This window comes from Macrobrachium nipponense, chromosome 17 (assembly GCF_015104395.2).
Source record: "Macrobrachium nipponense isolate FS-2020 chromosome 17, ASM1510439v2, whole genome shotgun sequence".
Lineage (NCBI taxonomy): Eukaryota > Metazoa > Arthropoda > Malacostraca > Decapoda > Palaemonidae > Macrobrachium > Macrobrachium nipponense.
In genome coordinates, this window is record NC_087210.1 from 53,539,818 (window position 1) to 53,564,301 (window position 24,484).

At 42.4% G+C, this 24,484-nt stretch overlaps 1 protein-coding gene across 1 annotated transcript in view; it reads right to left on the bottom strand.

Annotated features, from left to right (window-relative positions):
- The window catches only part of LOC135196230 (transcription factor SPT20 homolog), a gene marked incomplete in the record, with an annotated part of 603,094 nt that overhangs the window by 186,552 nt on the left and 392,058 nt on the right, over window positions 1–24,484 (bottom strand). The window contains 1 exon segment of the mRNA XM_064222878.1: window positions 22,663–22,755. Coding sequence (XP_064078948.1) covers window positions 22,663–22,755 — 93 coding nt within the window.

Consider the following 24,484-nt stretch of genomic DNA (forward strand, 5'->3'; position numbering starts at 1 on the left):
ATTAGCCCTGGTCACTGACCAGCCTGAACTATATCCCCACAGATTTACCCACAAATTGGGTAATTTTAACGGTCAACGCTACCAACACTGCAGGTAAAATCTAGTCAAATGAGTTACCCAAGGTCCCGTTGGCAACGCTGCTGCAAATACCGGCCACTAGTGGCCGACAACCTCAATTGAGTCATTCACTCTCAAATTGAAGTGGGGAGGAGGGTGGGAATCATTTAGGTGGTCAGGTAAGTATTACAATACTAGTTTTATTATGAAAACTTCATATTGCAATACACTCCCTGAACACCTGACTAAGCCCAATTAACAAAATTTAATGGAGGTGGAATCAATATAATTCAGTCCAACCTGTCCATGGAGCATATGCAGGTAAATTATTATCAACCTACCTTGTGTAAATTATGTGTCCTCACCTAGTTATCTAACTCAATAGGTGAGGATGTTTGCAGAAAAAATACCACAACGTCAATGTTGAGTCTAAAGTACCGCCTGAGTTAGAAGTGCCTTCCATGTGGTACCCTATACCTCTCATGCATGAAAGAAAAAGCAAATTTCCTCACCTAGTTGTCCAACTCAGCAGGTTAGGTGAAGGTGCTTGCAGAAAAAACACCCCAAAGTTAGTGTTGAGTCTAAGGTACTGTCTGAGTCAGAGGTGCCTCCCATGTGGTATTCTATACCTCTTATGCATGGAGGTAAAAGCAAATTTCCTCACATAGTTGACCAACTCAGTAGGTGAGGATGCTTGCAGATTAAGTACCCCAACATCAGTGTTGAGTCTAAGGTACCACCTGAGTTTGAAGAACCTCCCATGTGGTATTCCACACCTCTCATGTATGGAAGGGAAATGGTGAACCTCCCATGTGGCTATCCTGCCTCTCATGAATGGAGAAGTTGAGTGTGCAGGAGCTTTGAGTTCTCTACTGTTCACTGACGCAGATAACTGTGCTGAAGAAGCTGAATTTATTCCATGACCATCGGGATCTGCCTACCCTCAAGGACTTAAAAGAACAATACACTCAGTCTAAATCCTGACCAAAAGAGACTCTTAACCCTTAAACGCTGAGGCGGTATTTTAAAAATCGTCTCCCGTATGCCGGCGGGGTTCAGGAGTGAGCGCCGAAGCAGATTTTTTTTTTTTTTTCAAGAAATCAAAGGACGCTCAGTTTTCAAGGTTAAGAGTTCATTTTTGGCTCCTTTTTTTGTCGTTGCCTGAAGTTTAGTATGCAACCATCAGAAATGAAAAAAAATATCATTATAAAATATAAATATTGGGATATATGTGCAAAAAAAAAATTCATATATAATTGTATACAAATCGCGCTGAGCAAAACTGCTAAAGCTAACGAGTTAATTTGTTTTTTGTTGTATTGTACACTAAATTGCGATCATTTTGGTATATAACACATTGTAAAATGATCAAAGCAACACAGAGAAAATATTATCACAAAATAATGCATGAATTCGTAACGTGCGGACGTACAAATTTCTTTTCAAAAATTCACCATAAATCAAAATATTGTTCTAGAGACTTCTAATTTGTTTCAAAATGAAGATAAATGACTGAATATTACTATACTGTAAGATTTTTAGCTTACAATTGTATTTTTCGACCATGTTGGTCGATTTAAAGTTGACCGAATGTCGATTTTTTTTAATTTATTGTTATTTATATGCAAATAGTTCGAAAATTATTTTTGGTTGTATTCTACATAAAATTGTGCACATTTTCAAATATAAAACTCTATGAAACGGCTAATATGAAATGGAGCAAATATTACGAGAATACGAAGTAAGCAATTCGGAGATTTGCGGCGGAGAATCCGAGCACGGAGGGAAGGAAAGTTTTTTTTCAAAAATTCACCATAATTCGAAATATTGTGCTAGAGACTTCGAATTTGTTTCAAAATTAAGATAAATGACTGAATATTACTAGACTGTAAGAGTTTTAGCTTACAATTGCGTTTTTCGACCATTGTGGTAGAGTCAAAGTTGACCGAACGTCAATTTTTTTCTATTTATCATGATTTATATGCAAATATTTCGAAAATGAGAAAAGCTAAAACCTTCAATTATTTTTTGTTGTATTCTACATGAAATTGCGCACATTTTCATATATAAAACTATATGAAACAGCTAATATGAAATGGAGCCAATATTACGAGAATGCGACTGCGATGTAGAATCCGCAGCGAAGGGAAGGAAATTTTTTTTTTTCAAAAATTCACCATAAATCTAAATATTGTGCTAGAGACTTTGAATTTGTTTCAAAATGAAGATAAATGATTGAAGATTACTAGACTGTAAGAGTTTTAGCTTACAATTGCGTTTTTCAACCATTTCGGTAGAGTCAAATTTGACCGAATGTTGATTTCTTTTATTTATCGTGATTTATATGCAAATATTTAAAAAATGAGAAAATCTACGACCTTCAATTATTTTTGGTTGTATTCTAAATGAAATTGCACACATTTTCATACATACAACTCTATGAAACGGCTAATATGAAACGGAGCAAATATTACAAGAATGCGACGTAAGCATTTCGAAGATTTGCAGCGGAGAATCCGCGAGCGGAGGGAAAGGAAAAGTTTTTTTTTTAAATTCACCATAAATCGAAATATTGTGCTAGAGATTTCGAATTTGCTTCAAAATGAAGATAAATGATTGAAAATTACTAAACTGTAAGAGTTTTAGCTTACAATTGCGTTTTTTTGACCATTTCGGTAGTCAAAGTTGAAACTGACATAGATTTTTTTCTATTTATGGTGATTTATATGCAAATATTTCAAAAATGAGGAAAGCTACAACCTTCAATTATTTTTTGTTGTATTCTACATGAAATTGCGCACATTTTCATATATACAACTCTATGAAACGGCTAATATGAAATGGACCAAATATTACGAGAATGTGATGTAAGCATTTCGGAGCTTTGCGGTGGAGAATCCGCGCGCGGAGGGAAGGAAAAAGTTTTTTTTCAGAAATTCACCATAAATCAAAATATTGTGCTAAAGATTTCGAATTTGTTTCAAAATGAAGATAAATGATTGAATATTACTAGAATGTTAGATTTTTTGCTTACCCAAAATACCAATATATATATATATATATATATATATATATATATATATATATATATATATATTACATAACATACATACATACATATATATATATATATATATAATATATATATATATATATATATATATATATATATATATATAATTATATTTTTCCATTCTGGTACGAATACATAACTAAAAGGAATGCAGGTGAAATTTTTCTTTTTGCATAAAATGAAATAACATATAAAATACATCAATAGATACAGATATATAAACACTTGTAATAAATATAAAACTAAATATAAAATAAATGCAGAATACTCACTCGTAATCCTGACTCTTCGTACCATTCTTGTTTTCTCCCTCCTCCATTGAAGATTCCAGCATTTCTGGGCTCAGTTCGTGTCGCTGCCCGAAATATCCTTTAATCCATTATTTCTAAGGTAAATGAACTAACAAATACCAGAGAATAAACAAAATAAAGAAAAAGGTCAGTATAACTGACTCGCTCACCCTCCAAGAGGGCGTCGGTATGAACACTAGGGAGAGTGAGACCACTACCACGAACCTCTTGCCAATAGAAATCTCCCACGACAAGCGGCCCCGTGCCCCCTCCGCTGTTGGTAACTCATGCGCACTCCAATAAAAAACCGCATTGTGGTATTTGCAGTCACACTCCCCGAACCTGCAAAGAGCTATTTTGCAGGTGCGACAGAAGAACTGGGTGTCTCTCCTTCTGCCATTCATATGGCACACCTGGCACCGTTTCTGCCTGCACCCTTGTAGGAGCTCCAGTGTGTGATCCACTGGCTGCAGCCGACACACAGGGTCTGCTATCCGACGAGATGTCATCTGAGCGGGGGCAGCAGCAGGGGCATCGGCAGCAGGGGCAGCGGCAGCAGGGGGGCGGCAGCAGTGGTGTCAGCAGCAGGGGCGGCAGCAGCAGGGGCAGCAGCAGCAGGGGCGTCAGCAGCAGGGGCGTCGGCAGCAGGGGTGTCGGCAGCAGCGGTAGGAGCAGGATGACCGAAGTTGGCCCTCCTAACATCTGCCCTTTCCTCTAGGGGCAGATCTGCAGCTCAGGGCAGGGGGGCAGTGATGGAAGGCCACTCATCGGGATTAAAGTGGCTGAGGGCATTCTCGGCTACCTCGAGAAACTGGATGTGGGACAACCTCCGGAGATCGGGATTGTAGTACCCACAGTAGGGGATGTAGGCATTCTGGAGGGCCAACTGGAGAATGTATTTGAGGAGCTTCTGTGTCCACCTTCTGGTTCTCCTGGCAAAGGGATAATACTGGATGAGTTGATCAAAGAGATCAACTCCTCCCATGTGCCTATTGTAGTGCCCAATGACGGTAGGCCGCTCGACACGAAACTCCTCATACATACCTCGGCCCTGCCGACGTGTCTTCTTCCGCTGCACGATCTCCTCTTGGATGGGTTTATGACTCATCATAATCATGGGGACGAGTCGGACCCCCTTCCAACAGATGACGAAGACAGCTCCCTTCCGCCGCCACTCTGTCTCTCCTCTTGCCAGATGTTGCGGATGGCTAGCAAACCTCTTGAGGATATTCGGGGACCCACGCACCAACTGAAGGGTACCACTGACGGTCACACCTGCTTCATACAGTTCCTGGGCCAGGGATACCGAGTTATAATAATTATCCATAGACAGGTGGTATCCCTGGTTACGGAAACGATCCACAAGACTGAACACAGTGTCACGCAGCATGGAGAAGACCCCGGAATACACCGAGAAGTCCACGACGTATCCAGTGTTGGACTCCGTAATAAAAAAGATTCACTCCATATTTCTTCGCCTTCTTGGGGTTATACACTTTAATGCTAAGACGTCCTTTGTAAGGCATCATCCCCTCATCCAAAGAATGGTTCTTGCCAGGAACCACGAGAATCTTGCACCGTTCACGAATGTACTCCAACACTGGGCGGACTAAGATGAGGGGGGTTATTCCGGGGTATGGCCCTTGGGTTGAAGGCGTTGAAATACCTGTCCAAAACCAGGAAACTATCACGGGGCATGACGCCGGGCACATTGGGCATACTTAAAAAAAAAAATTCTACCTCCAATATTGCCTGACATTGGCAGCAGGCATCATACCCAAAAAAAATGTGGAGCCCCAACAAATGCGCCATGTCAATGAGGTTGCAGCCCCGCCAGCAATACGACAATGTCGTCCGTAGTTCGTCATGGCAGTACTGAGCGTAGTCCGCCGTCTCTGCTACCAGGTATTCCAGCAATTCCCGCATAAGGAACAGCTGAATGAACGCCAGAGCAGTGGGAGGAACAGGTACGGTGAGCCCAGGTGCTGCCATGAATGGGTGCATGTTAGGTGGGGTGGGGTCCTCCGACCACCCCTCGTCGCTCTCGGACGACCGACCTTCACCTTGGCTGGTGCGACGCTCCGACCTTCTACGTACGCACGTGTGCTCGGGCACGGTTTCGCACTCGAAACTCCCCCCCACTAGCCCATCTCCCTCACTTAGGCCCTCGCTTTCTGTGTCGTCATCGGCGACAAAACTAGATGACGATATCTCCTCCTCCTCCTCCTCAGATTCGCCCTCATACACACTAAAACCACTGAATTCGAGCTCACTTTTGGGATGTGACCCTCGAACGAACATTGGGGGCAAATATTTATCATCACTAACATCGGGAGTGATGTCCTCGTCACTAGATGACCAACCGCCATCAAAATGAGGACTTGCGACATGCTCCCGATCGAGCTCTAATAAGTAGTTGCCAATGTCTTTTGGTGCTAGGCCTCCCAAATGCCTACGAATGCCCCTAAGGACACCCCGATGCTTCCTAGGAGTTACTAAAGGCACACGAAACACACGTCGTTGAGACATCTCTATGTACGTCTTGTACCACCACAAATACTCAAACTCTCGCAAAAGTTTGACAAAACACGATTGCGGCAAAAAATCACTCTTGGACGATGCGTCGCTGATGCTGGCTGATGCGAGAAGGAGGCATTTCGCGTATGCACACCTGGGTCACACTGGTAAACAAAACAACAGCTTGATCCGTGAACTTCCGGCACCCCCCCAAGGCACGTGATTCTAAAGTTTTCGCCTGGTAGGCCTATAAGTATTTTTCCGTGAATTTTTAAAAAAACTTTTTTATATCAACGTACACCATACGTCCAATCGGCACCCAGCAAACAATTTATATCGACGTTTAATACGTCCAATCGGCGTTAAAGGGTTAAGTTCATTTAGACTACCAGTGACTACACCTAAACTTCTAACACCTTAACGATACCAAGCTAATTATATAATTAAGTTGGTCACAACAACAGGACCCAGCGAGTAACCTTTCTCTGAAGAAACTGAAAATCCTTAAGATAGAGCATTGTGAAAACCAACACTTACTCCCAAGTAGCTACCATCAAGATCACCGACACCAAAAAACTCCTCCAGAAAGCCAAAAGAGTAGCCATCCCCAATACTATGCGCCCCTTGACATGGAGAACAACACAAAGGCTCCAAAAGCAATAAAGAACCCACAGACACTTGACTAATACCCTCCTGCAAGAAGAAACTTATTGAATTTTTGGAAACGGAACAAGATGGAAACCTAGGGGAAACAAATAAGGTTCTCAGACAAGGTAAAAGTTCCTCAGTACGTGACAAACTTTGAGCACTCGAACTGGACACAGCAGCATTGGAGATCTGTCACCTGCTATACAATCATTCAACAATACTGCTGTGACTCTACTTATGACGACGACAACACAAAATTGACCATCAAGGAGACATCTTGCTCTCTAAAAGACTGTTGCAGAGCACAAAAGGCGCCCTCAACAGAATCGTCTTATGAATGTCCGGATAGTGAGGTGGCAGGTGATTTAAAAAGAAGTCCCTCCTCTTCTTGACAAGAACATTATACAGCCAGCCGAAATGTTAGTCTGGTATGCCAACCCCACTGAAACCAAAGTGATGAGGTTGTCTAACAGTTCAGGATCAGAAGGAGTATACCCACCATGTTTGAGAAGACCCCATCAACTCAGACAACATCCACAAAGAGTATAACAAGGCCTCTGACTGGCTGCGAAAGGTGTCTTCCAAATACAAACCTCACAATGTCACCCCTACCACACGAATCGATGAAGGCACCCAAGAGAGAAGAGTCTCAACAGATTCGTTGAGTGGAACTCTTGACACCGGCAGAAAGGTTACCAGCTACCCCATAAAAACCCTCTCCAATAAGGAAGCAAGGTTGAATCCAGCCTACCCAATCCCATAAGTGATGCTAACCTACAGTCCTCCTTCCCAAAGCCTTCCCGACTCGACCGAAACCAGATCAGCTTACTTGATGTATCAAACATAGCTTGAATTAATTGTCTATGTTCCTCCGGAGCCTTGGACTGTGGAAAGAGAAAATGGACAACTGGGGAAAGAGAAAATGGACAAAGTCCACCATCCTTTTATACTCGCTTGCCTTTGCTGGAGAAACAAAAACCCACAACTAGTACTGAACTCTCTCTTTAAAAGGTATCCTCTGTCAGTCCTGTCCAACCACACCGGAACAGGAAAAGGTGAAGGCTGAACACCCTCAATAACCTGCAACTTACTACACCTGGGGGCTTGATACCAACAAATGACATCCATAATCCCATTATATCTGATCTAACCGCACCCAGTTGTGCAACGTTATACCAACAAGATAATGATAAACTCCTGAGCCCCTCGCACTCGACTGTGCAATCCCGCATCATCAAGACACGGTGACGTAACACCAGGGCCGACCACCTGGGCGACCAACACCCAACCCAAAGAGCCAATCGCACCTGTGTACCAACTAAAGATGATGACATAACCCTGAGCCAGTCTTGCTCGACTGCACAAACTCGCACCACCCAGTGACAATGACCGACCAATGCCCACCCCTAAGAGCCAACCGCACCGTTGCGCAAACCGTGTATCAACCAAAGATGATGACATAACCTTGAGCCAGCCAGTCTCTCTTGACTGAAACCCCGCACCAGCCAGTGACTATGACATAACACCTGGCCGACTACATCTGGGCGACCAACGCCCATCCCTAAGAGCGGACAACCCGCAAAACCCGATCCAACCAACCCTGGTTACACCAACACATACAAGGGAGGGAGTCTGGAGATGAAGCTACATTGACCAAGGGAGGGAAGGGAGTACTCCCGGAAATCCAAGAACCAAGGCCAAACCCACATTAAACACCTTGAAGGCGGAACAGAAATAGCTGCAGGAAAAGATTGAGAAAGAAGCAGAAGGAGAGAAAAAGGAAGAAGCCACACTTGGAGTAACCAGCGGAGCACCGAACTGTGGAACCAATGGGAGCTGAAGAAGGAAATTACCAACTACTCCAATGAAAGGAGGCCAAGGGCACAAACGGTACTAACTATGGTGCAAACGAACTGCCAACTGCCTTAGGTTCCGCAATAACTGTGGTAGGCACATTATGTCTCTAACAGAAAGCATGAAAACGGGAACCTAAGAAGGAAGATTACCAGCTACCCTAGTGAAAGGAGAGGCCAAAGATACAACCGGTACTGATACACTCAACGATGGCGGAGAAAAATTGCCAACTCCGTAGCACCCGCAAGAATTGTGGAGGACACATTAAGTCTCAAACCTAGTAAAGGATGATTATATGGAGTTGAAGACTGCAACCACCTGTGAAGCATCCAGACCAGCAGCCTGAGAACTCCAGTGTCCGTGGAAGGTGCCAAGAAGACAGCCCCACCAAAAGTATGCCTTCCCTCAACTCCGAAGACAGAGAGGGAGCTGCCGAAACCCCCACATTACAGGATTGAACCAATGAAAATTCTTTGTTCTGCTGTGTTATAGGCAAAGAAACAGGATGGGCGAGAGAAGACTCCGAAGTGACCCCCGACGAATGACCCAATAAAGAAAATTGTGTAACCAAATGAGAAACCACTTTTGTTTGCTAATCCAATCAAATCCAATAACATCCATTTTCTTTTATTTTAACTATCGTACAACAGTAAACACTTACCATACATAATAACTACTTGCTGTGAGATTGTCATGGCAATATACTTTTAAATTTTAAATGCATTATGTAGCTGAAGCTAAGGTAATATTCAGGCTGCTAATAACTAATAACGTGCATTGGCAACATGGATAAAATTCACAAACTTTGATATGGTTTCATACACAGACGTGGTAAAAATGAGAGAAAATTTAATAAAAAATTATTGGCATAAAAAAGCTCATTCTGTTGTTTTCACACCAAAAAAAGAAAAATAATGTAAAGCTCGTATTACCGATGAAAATGAGTGAAAACAAACGGAATCACTGGAATTTACGCAATCTATTGACAAAAACAATAATTTGTTTCCAATGAGACGTATCAGAGTCAAACTTTGACTTATAAAACACGTTGTATAATGAAAAAGAATTACTTCATTTCATATAAGTAAGGTATCTAGATATGTTTTCATTTATGCTAACTAGAAACAAGAACATTCACTGAGACCAAGGTGCTTATAAGTAAGGTGGTTGCCTCTGGAGCAAAGAAAATTGACTGGTCGGCATCTCTTGCCTGCGTAGGCCACGCCCTCCCCCTTACAACTGGGCTGTGAGTTCATGGCAAGCTTGTTGTAATTGTAATTTAACTGAAATGTAAACAATTACACATTTTAAAGGTAATTTTAGGTGTAAATCTTTATTTCCATTTAATATTACTTTCAGTTATAATTGTAATTTGATAATACAACTGGTAATTATATGTACTTGCAACTTTAATTGACATAAGATATCATGTAATTACTCCAAGCCCAACTTACAGAAATTCAACTGGTAAACGGATGAAGACGTCATACTACAGATATTGCGTCACCTGCAGGAATCATACAATCCAATTCTTTTTTCATGTTCAATTTCTCCCGTAGTGAATTATCATAAGTCAGAATGCATTGAACCTCCACGATTAGCCAATATTAATAATTACTATACTGATATGTAGTGTAGATTATATACCTTAAGCCAGGCAGGCTACTGTACTATATGCATACGATATATCATTGTTGTTAATGTATTTCAATTTCTCTTTGCACTTAATTATCATAAGTCAATATGCACTGAACCAAGAGAACTAGCCGATATTAATAATTACCATACCGTATATGCATATAGCCAAACTGAAAACCTGATCACCAGAATTATCACCACCACAAGACGATCCAACTTTATCCACAGAAAGAAAAAGAACCTTCAAAGACGAAGGAGCACTATCCAACACTTCATAACCTGATAAACCCGAAACCACATCCGAACGACCAACCACTGACTTAGAAACCTGTTGCAAAGAACTCAAAGCAGGAAATAAAACGGAAGATGGCTCCACAGACGAAACTGTCACACTTGAAAGTACAACAGAATTCAAGCCCGAAGAAACCAACAATTCTCTTCCTGAACACTACGTAACCTTTTATCCCTGCTCGTCTGTATCTGACCTAACTACATCAACCTCAGAACTTACACCTTGAGGGGAAAGGGGGAAATTTGCTGCCAACACTGCCTGCTGTGCACCAGGGGGGCCGGCAGAACCTGCCTTCAAGGCTTGTGGTTCTCCATGACCCCCGGTAACCAACAGGGCTGGTTCTGGGGGGGGCTGAAAAAGAACGATTAGAATTAACTCAACTACTAACACCACTATCTCTACTATCCGTTAACTTATTCATAAGGCTAGAACCTAGGCTAAACATACTGGTTGATAACTTGTCCTTTCGTTTTTTAATAACTCTGATTCTAATGCTTCCTTATTTACTGAATGAGCCCCTACAGCCGTCTGACTGATACTACAATTGAACCTTCGTACATAAAAACAAAGAGGATGTCGGTCGTGTTTAAGGGTACTCATCCCACACTTGCAGGACATGTACAATCAAAAAGTGCCAACATCTACAGCAGTCGAAGGCTTGTTCGTCGAAGTTGTAGACGAAGTGGAAACAGAAGAGCTAGCAGACCACGTCATCCCGATACCTAACTTGTCCATAGCAATTCCAAAATAGTCAAAATTAGGAGAGAAGTTCCAAATAAAGTGTAATTCCAGGAGAAAGACGTTAAAAGCATGCCAAAGTCATAATCTGATATCCAAAAGCAAAGACCAAAAGTTTGCCTGATGTGGGATTACGTCTGCACAGCATGGCAAACTGTAGACAACTGAGCTTGTCAGCCCCTAGCAGCCAGTACTTGCAGCAGTGTTGTCAACGGGACCTCATGTAACTCATTTGACTAGATTTTACCTGTAGCATTGGTAGCGCTGACAGTCAAAATTACCCACTTTGTGAGTAAATCTGTGGGGATATAGTGCAGATTGGCCAGTGACCAGGGCTAATCCAGGTGTTCAGGGAGTGTATAGGCAGTCCTCGAGTTATGACGGGTTCGGCTTACGACGTTCCAAGGTTAGGGTGCTTTTCCATTATATCAAAAATTATTTCCAGAGTTACGATGCATGTTCCAGGGTTACGATGCTTACAACAATGATCTGGCAGAAGAAATATGTCACCAAAAATACAAAATAATCCATATTTGAAGGTTTTTTTAATAAAAAAAAACCTTTAATGCACCCAAAGCATTAAACGTAAGCTTTTCATAGGATTTTTGACAATGTTCCGGCTTACAACGATTTTCAGCTTACAACACGTCTCAAGAACGGAACCCCCGTCGTAACCCAGGGACTACCTGTATGCAATAAAACTTTTAAAATTCAGTCACAAAAATCTTTTCTCCCTTCTGAATTATATACTATGATATCTACTATTTGAAATGAATATGTCCAAATCATTTGTTTGACAACAGCAGTCTTTCTTTCATTGCTTTCCTACAGTAGCAAAGTACTGACAGTTGGCATTTTAATAAATGCTGCCTTAATTTTTTTATATTTTAAAAAATCACTCTACTGTGTTGAATTTCAAGAGCTATGATAAAATTTTTTATTCAAGCTTGCATACAATTCATTTCTAAATGTGGACCTCTGTGTTTTCTGAATAATTCAGCTTGTCTCTTTAATAAAAATATATCTACTCTCTCCTGGTAACAAACACCTTGACTCTAACATACATGCCTGTTTCAGTATCTTTGCCACAGAAAAATGTTACCAGGTACAGTATTCTTTTAAATTACCTCATAATGTTCCACTTTACAACACTACAACAAACAAGAATTCCCTTCATATAACTTGCACATTTAATTCAATTACTGTATGCACTTTCTAATTATTATAGAGTAACTTTATTCAGCAACCAATACTTACTGCTAAATCACATTAACCCTTTGTGAGCAGGCATCATTAATTGACGACTAATTATATCTTTAGGATTATTTCCAGGTATTGTCCCTTGAAGATCAACTTTTGCACCAAACAGTCTGAACAAAGTTCAAATCACTTCCATGGGCTATAAATGACTCATGCCAACTCTTACGGCAACTCTAACAGTGAGTCGGTACAGGAAATAGTTATCAGTTTGCCTTCAGATTTCATGGGAGAATGTACTGCAGCTCTCCATCCAAGGATGTCTCGTAAATATTTTACAATAAATATACTCGGAATCTGTTACTGATTTTAGTTCTTATAAGCAGTAATTATAATTTTACAAAATAAAAAAATTATTAGAAAACATTTATAACTTGGTAGAACTAGCATATTTTCTATGACTGTCTTAGTAAAGAGACCCTGCACAGGGTTGAAAATATTCACTTTCAATTTCCCACAGAAGATACATAAAATTTCTAAAATTGTTTTCTTATACCATCTTCCTCTTCCCATTGATGCTTTTTTTTAATTGACCAATCTTAAACCTAGCCTGGAAAGGCTGTTGGACCTCATGGGATACCAGTTGAGGTGTGAAAATGTTTGGGGAGAGAAGGGATTGATATACTCTTGGACATCTTTTCAAAGATCTAGTGTCAAGAAAAAATGCCAGAGAGCGAGAGAAATAGCATTATGGTCAAAATTGTTATAAGGGAAAGGGGGATATACAAGACTACACAACTTACAGAGATAAAATTGATATCTCATACTATGAAGATATGTGAACAAATTATGGAGAAAAGAATAAGGAATGAGACAACAATATGTGAAGAACAATTATTTTTGTACTACAGCAAACAATGGAAAAACATACATTAAGACAGAGAGGGCTATATCTAGTATTTATTGATCTGGAGAATGCATATGATCGGGTACTTAGACAACAAGTATGGAGATGTATGAGAGAGAAAGGTGTTTCAGAAAAGTATGTTAAAGCAGTCCAGGATATGTATGCTGAAGTTGCCACTCAAGTAAGGAGCACTGTGTGAACAACAGAAAAGTTTAGCGTAAGAGTTGGTTTACATCAAGGTTCAACTCTCAGCCCCCCAAATCTTTGACCTTGTGATGGATATTACATCAGATGTCAGAGAAGAATTCCTGTGGAGTGTGATGTTTGCTGATGATGTTGTTTTGGTGGACCTGACTAGAGAAGGGGCGGAGTTAAAACTAGAGTTGTGGAGACAAACACTTGAACATCAAGGTTTAAGGATAACCAGAGCTACGACAGAATATCTGTGGATGGGAGTCCGGAAGGAAAATAGGGTGCAGTTAAATTAGGTTTAGACAATATCAAGAGGGTTACCACTTTCAAGTACCTTGGGTCTTGTGTGGTGGAGGATGGAGGCATGGACTCGGAAATAAACCACAGGTTACAGTGTGCTTGAATGAACTGGAGATCATCAGGAATATTATGCGACAAGAATATTAGTGCAAAAGTAGATGAAAAGTTTTATAAAAGTGTAGTTAACCAGCAATAGTGTATGAGGCTGAGACGTGGTCAATAAAGAAGGCTCAAACAAGGAAGTTGGAAGTGGCAGAGATGAGGATATTGAGATGGATGTGTGGAGTCACAAGAAAGGATAGGATCAGAATCTATTATATTAGAGGGACAGTCAAAGTGGTAGAAGTGTCAAAGAAGATCTAGCAAAGAAGATTGCAGTGGTTTGGTCATGTCATGTGGAGAGAAGAGGATCATGTGTGTAGAAGGGTCACGGACATAGAGCTGGTTGGAAGGAGGAAGGGAAGGCCAAGATTCAGATGGAAAGATAACGTAGCAAATGACATGCTGGAAAAAGGGTTAAGAGAACAGGATATGCAAGATAGAAGATGGAGAAGGTTTACACAGAACGGCAAACCCATTTAGAGATGGGTCAAGGCTGGAGACAAAGAAGAAGTAATTTAGCCCGGTCTAAGGGTGTGCTTAATACATATATTTCTGGGCTCAGCTCGTGTCGGCCTATGAAATATCCTTAAGATCATTATTTCTAGGTAAAATTAATCTAAAATTACCAGAGAAAAACAAAATTAAGAAAATGTCAGTAAAACTGACTCGCTCACTCTATAAAAGAAGTGTCGGTATGGGAATATAGGCGAGTGGGATCACTACCACGAGTCATTCACCATTTAGACCTTCCAACATAAAATCCCCACCAGAGAGAGCTGATACTAAAGGGTGATGCGGCTGCTACTACTACTACTACCGACGCCACGGACAGCAGCGCCCCTAGCGGTCATCCTTAATCATTAGCTTCACAGCGCTAGAGTGCTTTTTTCCTCTCGTGTTGTTTTCTTGGATTTATCTCATCAGTTACGATGGAACGTGCTGCTATTGCTTCAGCTAAGTTAAGTGCCTCATAAGTAGTATTTTCTAGTATTTTAGTCTTCCAGGGACCAGTATTTTCCTTTTTATAGGTCATATACGGTCTCCCGGTTGACTCGTGGCGGCCGTGTGCCGCCTCGTTTTAAGATTTCCCGGTCTCCCATACTGGGACATCTTATGCTTATGGGCTTTTTATATTTACGTTCATCGTTTATTACATCGTTTTTATAGCTAGGACACAGCCCCTTTACCATTTTCTCTTAGTTTGGTATTTAGGGCTATACCGTGTTCTGGCCCAGCATCCCAGCTCTTGCTCTTCATCGGCTACCGCTGGCTCCGAGTAGTCAACTGTTCTTCGGAACAGCTTGCCTCCTCCTGGGCTTCTTTCTCTTTTACTAAAAGTGTCTTTTCCTCCTTTACGATGTATTATCAGTGTTATTTAGGGTGTTAGGCTAGCCTAAGTGCTTGTGCCATGTATTGGTACAGTCTGGTTCACGTGGCCCCTCTATGGTTGTGTTGCTATCACGGCTTAGGCCACCTGCGATCACGTGTCCCTTAGCACCTTACCCTTCCCCTTCCCTCCCTACCAGTTATAGGGAGGGGTCTGGTGGATCTCCTTGGTTGCCATGACAACCACAGTAGCCTACCTCCCTCTCTCTCTGAGGAGGCCTGGAGCTCCATTCCAGCTGGGGTTTAGGGCGACCACTTGTCTCGGGTACCGGGTTACCGAGCGGGTAGTTGTAGCGACGGGGGGGAGAGAGAGAGAGAGAGAGAGAGAGAGAGAGAGAGAGAGAGAGAGAGAGAGAGAGAGGGGCCACCCCCCCTCTCTCTCTCTCCCGCCGTATTACGCCAGGACCCCCCACCTATTGCCTCAGTCCCACCCTTCCCCTACCGTAACGGACGGAGCCTCCGCTGAAGCCGGGGGCCCCTTCGGTTATAGGTCCGTCTGGCTCCGCCAGTGGGCGGGGTGGGCAATTACTATGGTCTGTTGCTTGCCTACTATCCTGTTTTCCGCTACCGGAGACCTGAGCCGCTCCTTACCCGGGCACTCATTAGTAGACCGGAAAATTTTATTTACTTCGTTATATACGGATATACCTTAATATTACGGGTGATTTTAGTTTTTAATTATTTTATGTACTATCTCCTTCTTCTCCCCGTTTTCCGTGGTTCATTACTCCTTCACACTCCTGGTGGAATCTTTTCCTGTCTCCGGCATTTAGCCATAGACCAACTCCAACCGCCTAGTTACCACACGTATTACGGCGGGGCTCTGGTTTAATCTAACTTACATGCTCCGGCATGCAGCGGAGTATTTGTTAGGCTGTAAGTGTGCACCTGATACTCATGTATCTCTCCACTTACAGCTACCAACTGCCAGGTCCCATGGTTGCAACGCGACGTTTGTACGACCATCTGCGCCATGAAGAGTGTAGGACCCACGCCCCGTGTGCCACACCCACAACGGACTGATCGTTTGGCACCCGGAGGCTTGCACCATCTGCTACGACCTCGTTAGTCAGCTTTATTTTGGGTGGGGTAAGTCTACTCCTAACTTTTTTTCCTTGGTCTTATCACTATACACTTAGTCTTAAGCTTCGTTAAACCCTATCTCCGCCGTTAGAAGCTTCATATCACCTTCTCTTTCAGGCTGCCGCCGTGAAGGAAGTCGCCCTGGCAACCCTGAAGGCTTGGGTGGGCGGCTTCGGGAAGAACGCCGCCAAGGGCCAGCCTTATATACTTGATAAGAAGCTGGCCGTCCAGATCTTCCCCGGTGGCAAGTCGAACGTGGTTTAATGTGTGGAACCCCATCTTGGCAAGGCCCCTCCCCTCTTCATAGCTTCCTTATCCAGCAGGAGGTGGCAGCAGGTTCGGGTTCCGGGTCCGTCCTACGCAGGAGCCGGTCCCAGATGTGGCCAACCTGGACCTGAATATTGAGCCTATGGCAGGTAGGGGCAGAGGTTGTTTGGTTGAGGTAGGTGTGTCGGGCGCCCAGGTCTTTCCTTGGGTGCTCCTGGATCTTCTTCCCCTGTCCCTTCTTCCCTCTTCATTCCAAGGCTTCACGGGATCTGAGATCCCTGCCCGCTCTCCCGCTCTCTCTGTACCCCCGAAGGTGAAAGGGACCAGAGAGAACAGAAGACACTGCGTAAGACGACTTCTAAGAAGTCGTCGTCTTCTTCAGCTAGGAAGTCTAAACGACTCCTACGCTGAACGCGGTGAAAGCAAAGCCTAGCTCTTCCTATTCTAAGAGCTCTAGAAGCAAGGCTTCTAAGGAGAAGGCTAGCGCTCCAGCCGAGCCAACGCCTTCTCTGGCATCTACCGGATCTACTCCGGTAACTCCTGTTGGGGTGGCGGGACCGAGCTCCTTTGATCCCACCACCTTTTCAGCAGTTGTGATGCAACAAGTGGGAGAGATGGTTGGCTCTTTGGGCTCTAAGTTTGAACAGATGTTTGCACAGCTGTCAAACACCATCAACCAGTCGATTCAAGATCTCTCTAACCGAGTTAGAGAGCACGACGACCGCTTTGCTGGTCTTAACCAGGCTCCTCAGCCAAGCTCCCCTGTAGCAGGTACTGGTGTTTTACAGTTACCTCCTTACGAATCCCTACCAGCCTTCTCCATGGATAACCCATGGAGAGTGGCCGCTTATGCCCCCTTCAAGGACGGCATGATTTCTATCCCGGAGTGTGGAACTCGAAGGATTGAGGACTTCGAGTTCTATCCTCCCGGACTGACTCAGCCTTTCATTGGGTATGCTAGGCTGACCGTCGCTGCTCTCACTAGAGAGGATAAGATCTCCCGAGAGACTGTGCTGTATAGTAGGGATCATGCACAGCGGGAATGGGTTCACTGCCTGGAGGATTGGGAGATGTACCAACACCAAACTCCAAGCATTCAAGAGTCCATTTCACTATTTCGCTACGGAGGAGGAGGCTTCTCTTCCGTTCGCTACCAAAGTAGTTGAAGCGACTCTTCAGGCAGTCCTCAAGGACGAGCCCATGCCACAGTTGAGGGAAGCGGAATCTACTTCTCCGCTCTTCCCGGCCTTTGGAGAATTGTGGGAGAACTTACCTGCCACGTTCTCAGTAGGTAAGCTTAAGCCAGACTGCGCAATGGATCAGTTTGGCGAGAAGCTTCCAAGACTGCCTGATACCCTTATTCAGGCAGAGTTTGATGCCCGTACAAGATTTGGGAGGTCCCTTAACTCCCTGATCATTACGGAAATGGCTGCCCTGTCTTACGCCACAGAACCTTTATTCAAGATTCTGGCTAAATCACAGCTTCAGACAGTCCAAGCTGATGCTTTTGACTTCTTCCTAGCTAGAAGGAACTGCCGAAAGCATGTCTTGCAGGAGGCAACTATCAGGCATGAGCCTAATAGACTCTTAGCTTCCAGCATGTGGGGGTGCGGACCTCTTCCCAGAGGCCACTGTGAATGAGGTGCACCACGAGGGCGGCTAGGCTTAATCCAGAGCCTTAGAGCCAGATGGGGCATCTCTTCCAAGAGGAAACAGAGACACCGCCCCTGCTGCTGGTAAGAAGCTAAAGAAGACAGGAAGAAGGTTCCAGCCTTACCAAAAGCAACAGCAGCAACAGCAATTTGTTCAGGCCGTCCCAGTTACACAACAGGGACAGCCGTCAACTTCGAAGCAGACGCAACCCTTCTCCTGTTGTCTCCTCAAAGCCAACCTTCCACCTCTTACGCAGTCTCGCCGGCCTTCAATTCAATGTACGAAAGCCAGGCCTACCCAACCTTTAATAGGTTTTTTTCTCTAGGGTAGCAGGGCGAGGGGCCACTTCGCCAAACGTGCACAGGAAGAGCTGAAAGAGGTAAGCACTTCGAGGAGGGCGCGGAGGTCAACCCGCCCAACAACAGTGAGGCTCCCCAGGTAGGAGGGAGGCTGTTCCTCTTCCGTCACAGGTGGGGGTTCAGCAAATGGGCACAGAGCATCGTGTCCAAAGGATTGGGTTGGAGTTGGAGTCAAAGATCCTCCTCCAATCAAATCATTCTATCAGGAACCATCAAAGGAATTGACAGATTATGCGGAGGAACTCCTTCAGAAAGGAGCTATTGCGGAGAGTCAAGCATCTAAAATTTCAAGGTCGCTTATTCAGCGTGCCAAAGAAAGGCTCAACAAAAAGAAGGGTAATCTTAGACTTGTCAAAGCTAAACTCTTTCATTCGTTGCGACAAGTTCAAAATGCTCACCATCTCGCAGGTACGGACCTTACTTCGCCCCGTGGGGCCGTCACTACCTCCATCGATCTTACAGACGCATACTATCATATCCCTATAGCCAGACACTTCCGTCCATTCCTAGGCTTCAAACTAGGAAATCAGATATTCTCATTCAAAGTGATGCCCTTCGGTCTGAATGTAGCCCCCAGGGTATTCACGAAAGTAGCAGAAGTGGTAGTTCAACAGTTGAGAACTCAAGGGATAATGGTAGCAGCATACCTCGACGATTGGTTGATCTGGGCACCAACGGTCGAGGAATGTTTCAAAGCCACGAAGAAGGTAGTTCAATTTCTGGAACATCTGGGTTCCAGATAAACAAAACGAAATCCAGACTCACTCCGGAGTCTCGTTTCAGTGGCTAGGAATCCAATGGGATTTGATCTTCCCACAATCTGTCAATTCCGGTGGTCAAAAGAAAAGAAATAGCCAAGTCTGTGAAACAATTTCTCAAATGCAAACAAACATCAAGGAGAAACCAGGAAAGAATCCTAGGTTCTCTTCAGTTTGCCTCAGTGACAGACATCCTCCTGAAAGCAAGGCTGAAAGATATAAATCGAGTTTGGCGATCGAGAGCAAACGTCAAAACTCGAGACAAGTTGTCAGTAATTTCCACAGATCCTTCGCAATCAGCTCCGTCCATGGACAAAAGTGAAGAATCTTGCCAAATTAGTACCCCCTTCAATATCCCCTTCCAGTGTTAACCATTCACACGGATGCCTCCCTGTCCGGATGGGGGGGATATTCTCAATTCAAACAAGTTCAGGGGACTTGGTCAGTTCAGTTCCGCCAGCTTCACATAAACGTCCTGGAAGCAATGGCAGTATTTCTTACCCTGAAGAGACTCCTTCCCCTGAAGAAGTCTCATCTAAGACTAGTTTTGGACAGTGCAGTGGTAGTACATTGCATCAACAGAGGAGGGTTCAAATCCAAACACGTGAATCATGTCATGATAGCCATCTTTGCGCTAGCAGACAAACACAGATGGCATCTGTCCGCCACTCACCTGGCGGGGGTAAGAAATGTGATAGCAGACGCTTTGTCCCGGTCAGTCCCTCTGGAATTCAGAATTGGTCCCTAGACGGCGGGAGGTCATTCCAGGTGGGATATGCCGAGGAGAGTCCCCAGGTCTCCAAGTAGATCTCTTCGCCTCACAAGCGAACCACAAGCTCCCTTGCTATGTGGCCCCCAACCTGGACCCTCTGGCTTATGCCACGGACGCCCTGTCGTTAGATTGGAATCAATGGAGGAAAATCTATGTTTTTCCTCCAGTGAATCTTCTTTTGAAAGTCTTGAGCAAGCTGAGGACTTTCAAGGGACTAGTAGCTCTGATTGCTCCAGACTGGCCAAAGAGCAACTGGTATCCTCTGCTTCTGGAATTGGGTCTCCGACCTCAACGGATTCCCAATCCCAAGCTGTCGCAATCAGTACAAATGAGGACTGTGTTCGCTTCCTCAGGAATTCTTCAGACCCTAACTTTATGGACTTCATGAAGTTTGCGGCTAAAAAAGATGCTAACATTGATCCACAAAACATCCTCTTTCTAGGAAGCAGATAAAAGAGAGTCAACTATTAGACAATATGACTCAGCTGTTAAAAAATTAGCATCCTTCCTGAAGAATCAAGCACTACAACCATGAACAGTTAACTTAGCTATATTCTTTTTCAGGTCCTTGTTTGAAAAAGGATTAGCAGCTAGCACTATTGCTACTCATAAATCGGCTTTGAAGAAAATCTTTCAGTTGGGTTTCCAAATAGACCTAACAGAATCTTACTTTACGTCTATTCCCAAAGCCTGTGCTAGACTTAAGACCTTCTCAAAGGCCTAATGCAGTTTCATGGTTCTTAAATGATGTCCTCAAACTAGCCTCAGATACTGACAACTCGTCTTGCACATTCATAATGCTTCTTAGAAAGAAGTTATTTTTGTTAAGCCTGGCTTCAGGAACCAGAATTTCAGAACTGTCGGCTCTATCCAGAGATGCGGGTATGTGGAATTTCTCCCCTCAGGAGAAGTTCTACTTTCTCCGGATCGTAAGCTTTTTTAAGCTAAAAATGAGGATTTCCCCTGGCAAATGGTGGGCTCCTTGGGAAAGTCATTCCCACTTCCGCAAGATCCTTCTCTCTGCCCAGTATCAACTTTAAGAGCCTTTCTATCTCGTACATCCCCTAGATCCTCAGGTTCTCTCTTTATGAGAGAAAAAGGTGGCACTTTATCAGTGAAAGGAATCAGACAACAGATCCTTTACTTCATTAAACAAGCCAACCCTGATTCATTTCCAAAAGCACATGACATCAGAGGAGTAGCCACCTCAATTAATTACTTCCAACATATGAACTTTGAGGATCTTAAAAAGTATACTGGATGGAAATCACTGACAGTCTTTAAACGTCATTACCTGAAGTCCTTGGAATCTTTAAAATTTTCTGCGGTAGCAGCGGGAAACATTGTTTCTCCTGATACCGCATAGTAGTTGTAGTATAGATCCAGGTCTCCTTTCTACCTACCTCGTCCAACATGCCTCACCCTATTGCCATGCTACTCGGAATACTCTAGCCTTAGCCGCTAGAATCATATTGGTGGATTGTCCCTTATTTTTTTGCTAGGGACATCCACGTTATGTACATATAATGTACTTCAGTGTTCTTACCTTATTTTTATGCTAGGGTAGAAACACAATGAGTTTGTATATTTTGTAAAGATCTTAATTAAGTGAATCATTCTTTATTGTTTTTGCCATTACACTATTATGTATTACTATGTCTAATATAAGTTAATTTTAAGTACTTTATATTGATTGCTTTCTTTATCATACCATTGTTTAGGATAAGTTAGCTTTAAGTACTTTGTTTGTATACTGTAATGTCCCTGATTCACTTATATTATATACCTCTTTTTTACTATTGGGTTTCATTTGTTCCTTATCCCATCTTGTCTGTTTCTCTGGTACTATTTCATAGGCCGACACGAGCTGAGCCCAGAAAAGGGATTTTGACTTAGGAAAAATCTATTTCTGGGTGATTGGCTCGTGTCGCCCTATGAAACCCACCCTGTTTTCTTTACCCACCCTGCAGGACAAGATGTTCATAGATTAAGGATGACCGCTAGGGGCGCTGCTGTCCGTGGCGTCGGTAGTAGTAGTAGTAGCAGCCGCATCACCCTTTAGTATCAGCTCTCTCTGGTGGGGATTTTATGTTGGAAGGTCTAAATGGTGAATGACTTGTGGTAGTGATCCCACTCGCCTATATTCCCATACCGACACTTCTTTTATAGACGTAGATGCGACGGTCATTGTTATTGACCATTTCTTAATTTTAATTTGTCTTTTTCTTGGGTAATGTTTTAGATTAATTTTACCTAGAAATAATGATCTTAAGGATATTTCATAGGGCGACACGAGCCAATCACCCAGAAATAGATTTTTCCTACGTCAAAATCCCTTATTTAGCTCGTCCTGTATGGGTTAAATCGCCTCACTTGAAAACAAGTTACACAAGTATAAGCCTTACAATCAGCATACAAAACTACAGAAGCAGCAAAATTTGTTTTGAATTTCAAAAAAAGTGAGCATGCACACCAACCTATTCTACAGATTTTCAAAATATGTAATATCAAAGTACCAATTTTGTGGTAACCATACAGGTTCAGCAAATTAAATAAGCTACTATACATAAAGTTCTAACCTGTGGTGACTGCTACTGCCAATTTAGGTGTTCCACTAATAGCTCCAGACATTCTTGCTATCCCTGTGGTAGCTCGACCAAACATGGTTAAAACTGAAAAAATAATTATTACTGAGATCAGTACAACTTACACTGCAATGCACATTCAAGTTTCCAAAGTATTCTAACTCTTCCAACTTAATTTTCAGACTGGCTGTACTCATACTCTCTGAGTCAGTGATACCACATTTCACATCAGAATTCCCAAAAGCTACTGCAGCTGAGGTTTTCAAATACCTAAACTTTTTTACCTGGTCCTCATCTAATAAAGATGTTATATTAACTTAACCCTCTTACGCCGATTGGACGTATTAAACGTCGAGTCAAAATGTCTCCCGTATGCCGATTGGACGTATCATACGTCGGCTCAAAAAAGTTTTTTTTAAAAAATTCGCGGAAAAATACTTATAGGCCTACCAGCCGAAAACTTTTGTATCACGCCCCTTGGGGGATGCTGGGAGTTCACGGATCAAGGCGTTGTTTTGTTTACAATCGCTACGCAGGCGCGCAAGCGCGAATTTCTTTCTTATCGTACTAAATAGTATCAGTGACACATCTCGGAAATTATTTCGTCACTTTGACATAATTATTGCACCATTTTAAATTATCCTTTACATGAAGTATTATATATGAAAATGTGCGCAATTTTATGCACAATACAACTAAAAAATACTCATGATTGTAGCTATTATCAGTTTGTGAATATTTTCATATAAATAAACGATAAGTGCAAAAACAAAATTTCAACCTTCGGTCAACTTTGACTCTACAGAAAAGGTCGAGAAACGCAATTGTAAGCTAAAACTCTTACATTATAGTAATATTCAATCATTTGCCTTCATTTTGCAACAAATTGGACGTCTCTAGCACAATATTTCGATTTATGGTGAATTTATGAAAAAAACTTTTTCCTTACGTTCGTGCGATAACTCTTCCGATAAATTTTTTCGTGCGATTGTCCTAATGTTTGCACCCTTTTAATTTGCCGTTACATAAAGTTTTTATATATGGAAATGTGCGCAATTTCCTGCACAATACAACAAAAAAACAACCTATGGTTGTAGCTTTTATCAGTTTTGAAATATTTTCATATAAATAACGTTTTAAGTGCAAAAATTTCAACTTTCGGTCAACTTTGACTCTACCGAAATGGTCGAAAAAACGCAACTGTAAGCTAAAATCTTATATTCTAGTAATATTCAATCATTTACCTTCATTTTGCAACGACTTGGAAGTCTCTAGCACAATATTTCGATTTATGGTGAATTTATGAAAAAAAAACATTACGTTCGCGCGGTAACTTCCGAAAAAATCAGAATTTTTTTGTGCGATTGTCGAAATGTTTGCACCATTTAAAATTAGCTGTTACATAAAGTTTTATATATGAAAATGTGCGTAATTTCATGTAGAATACAACTAAAAAATGACTGAAGGTTGTAGTTTTTTCTCTTTTTTTCGAATTATTGCATATAAATCACGATAAATAGAAAAAAAAACCACGTTTCGGTCAAATTTGACTCTACCGAAATAGTTGAAAAACGCAATTGTAAGCTAAAACTCTTACGGCCTAGTAATATTCTGTCATTTTTCTTCATTTTGAAACAAATTTGAAGTCTCTAAAACACTATTGTGATTTATGGTGAATTTTTGAAAAATATATTTTGTTTACCTTCACTCCGCGCGCCGATTCGCGGCCGCAAGTCTCCGAAATACGTACATGGCATTATCCTAATATTTGCTCCTTTTCATATTAGCCTTTTTATAGAGTTTCATATATCAAAAT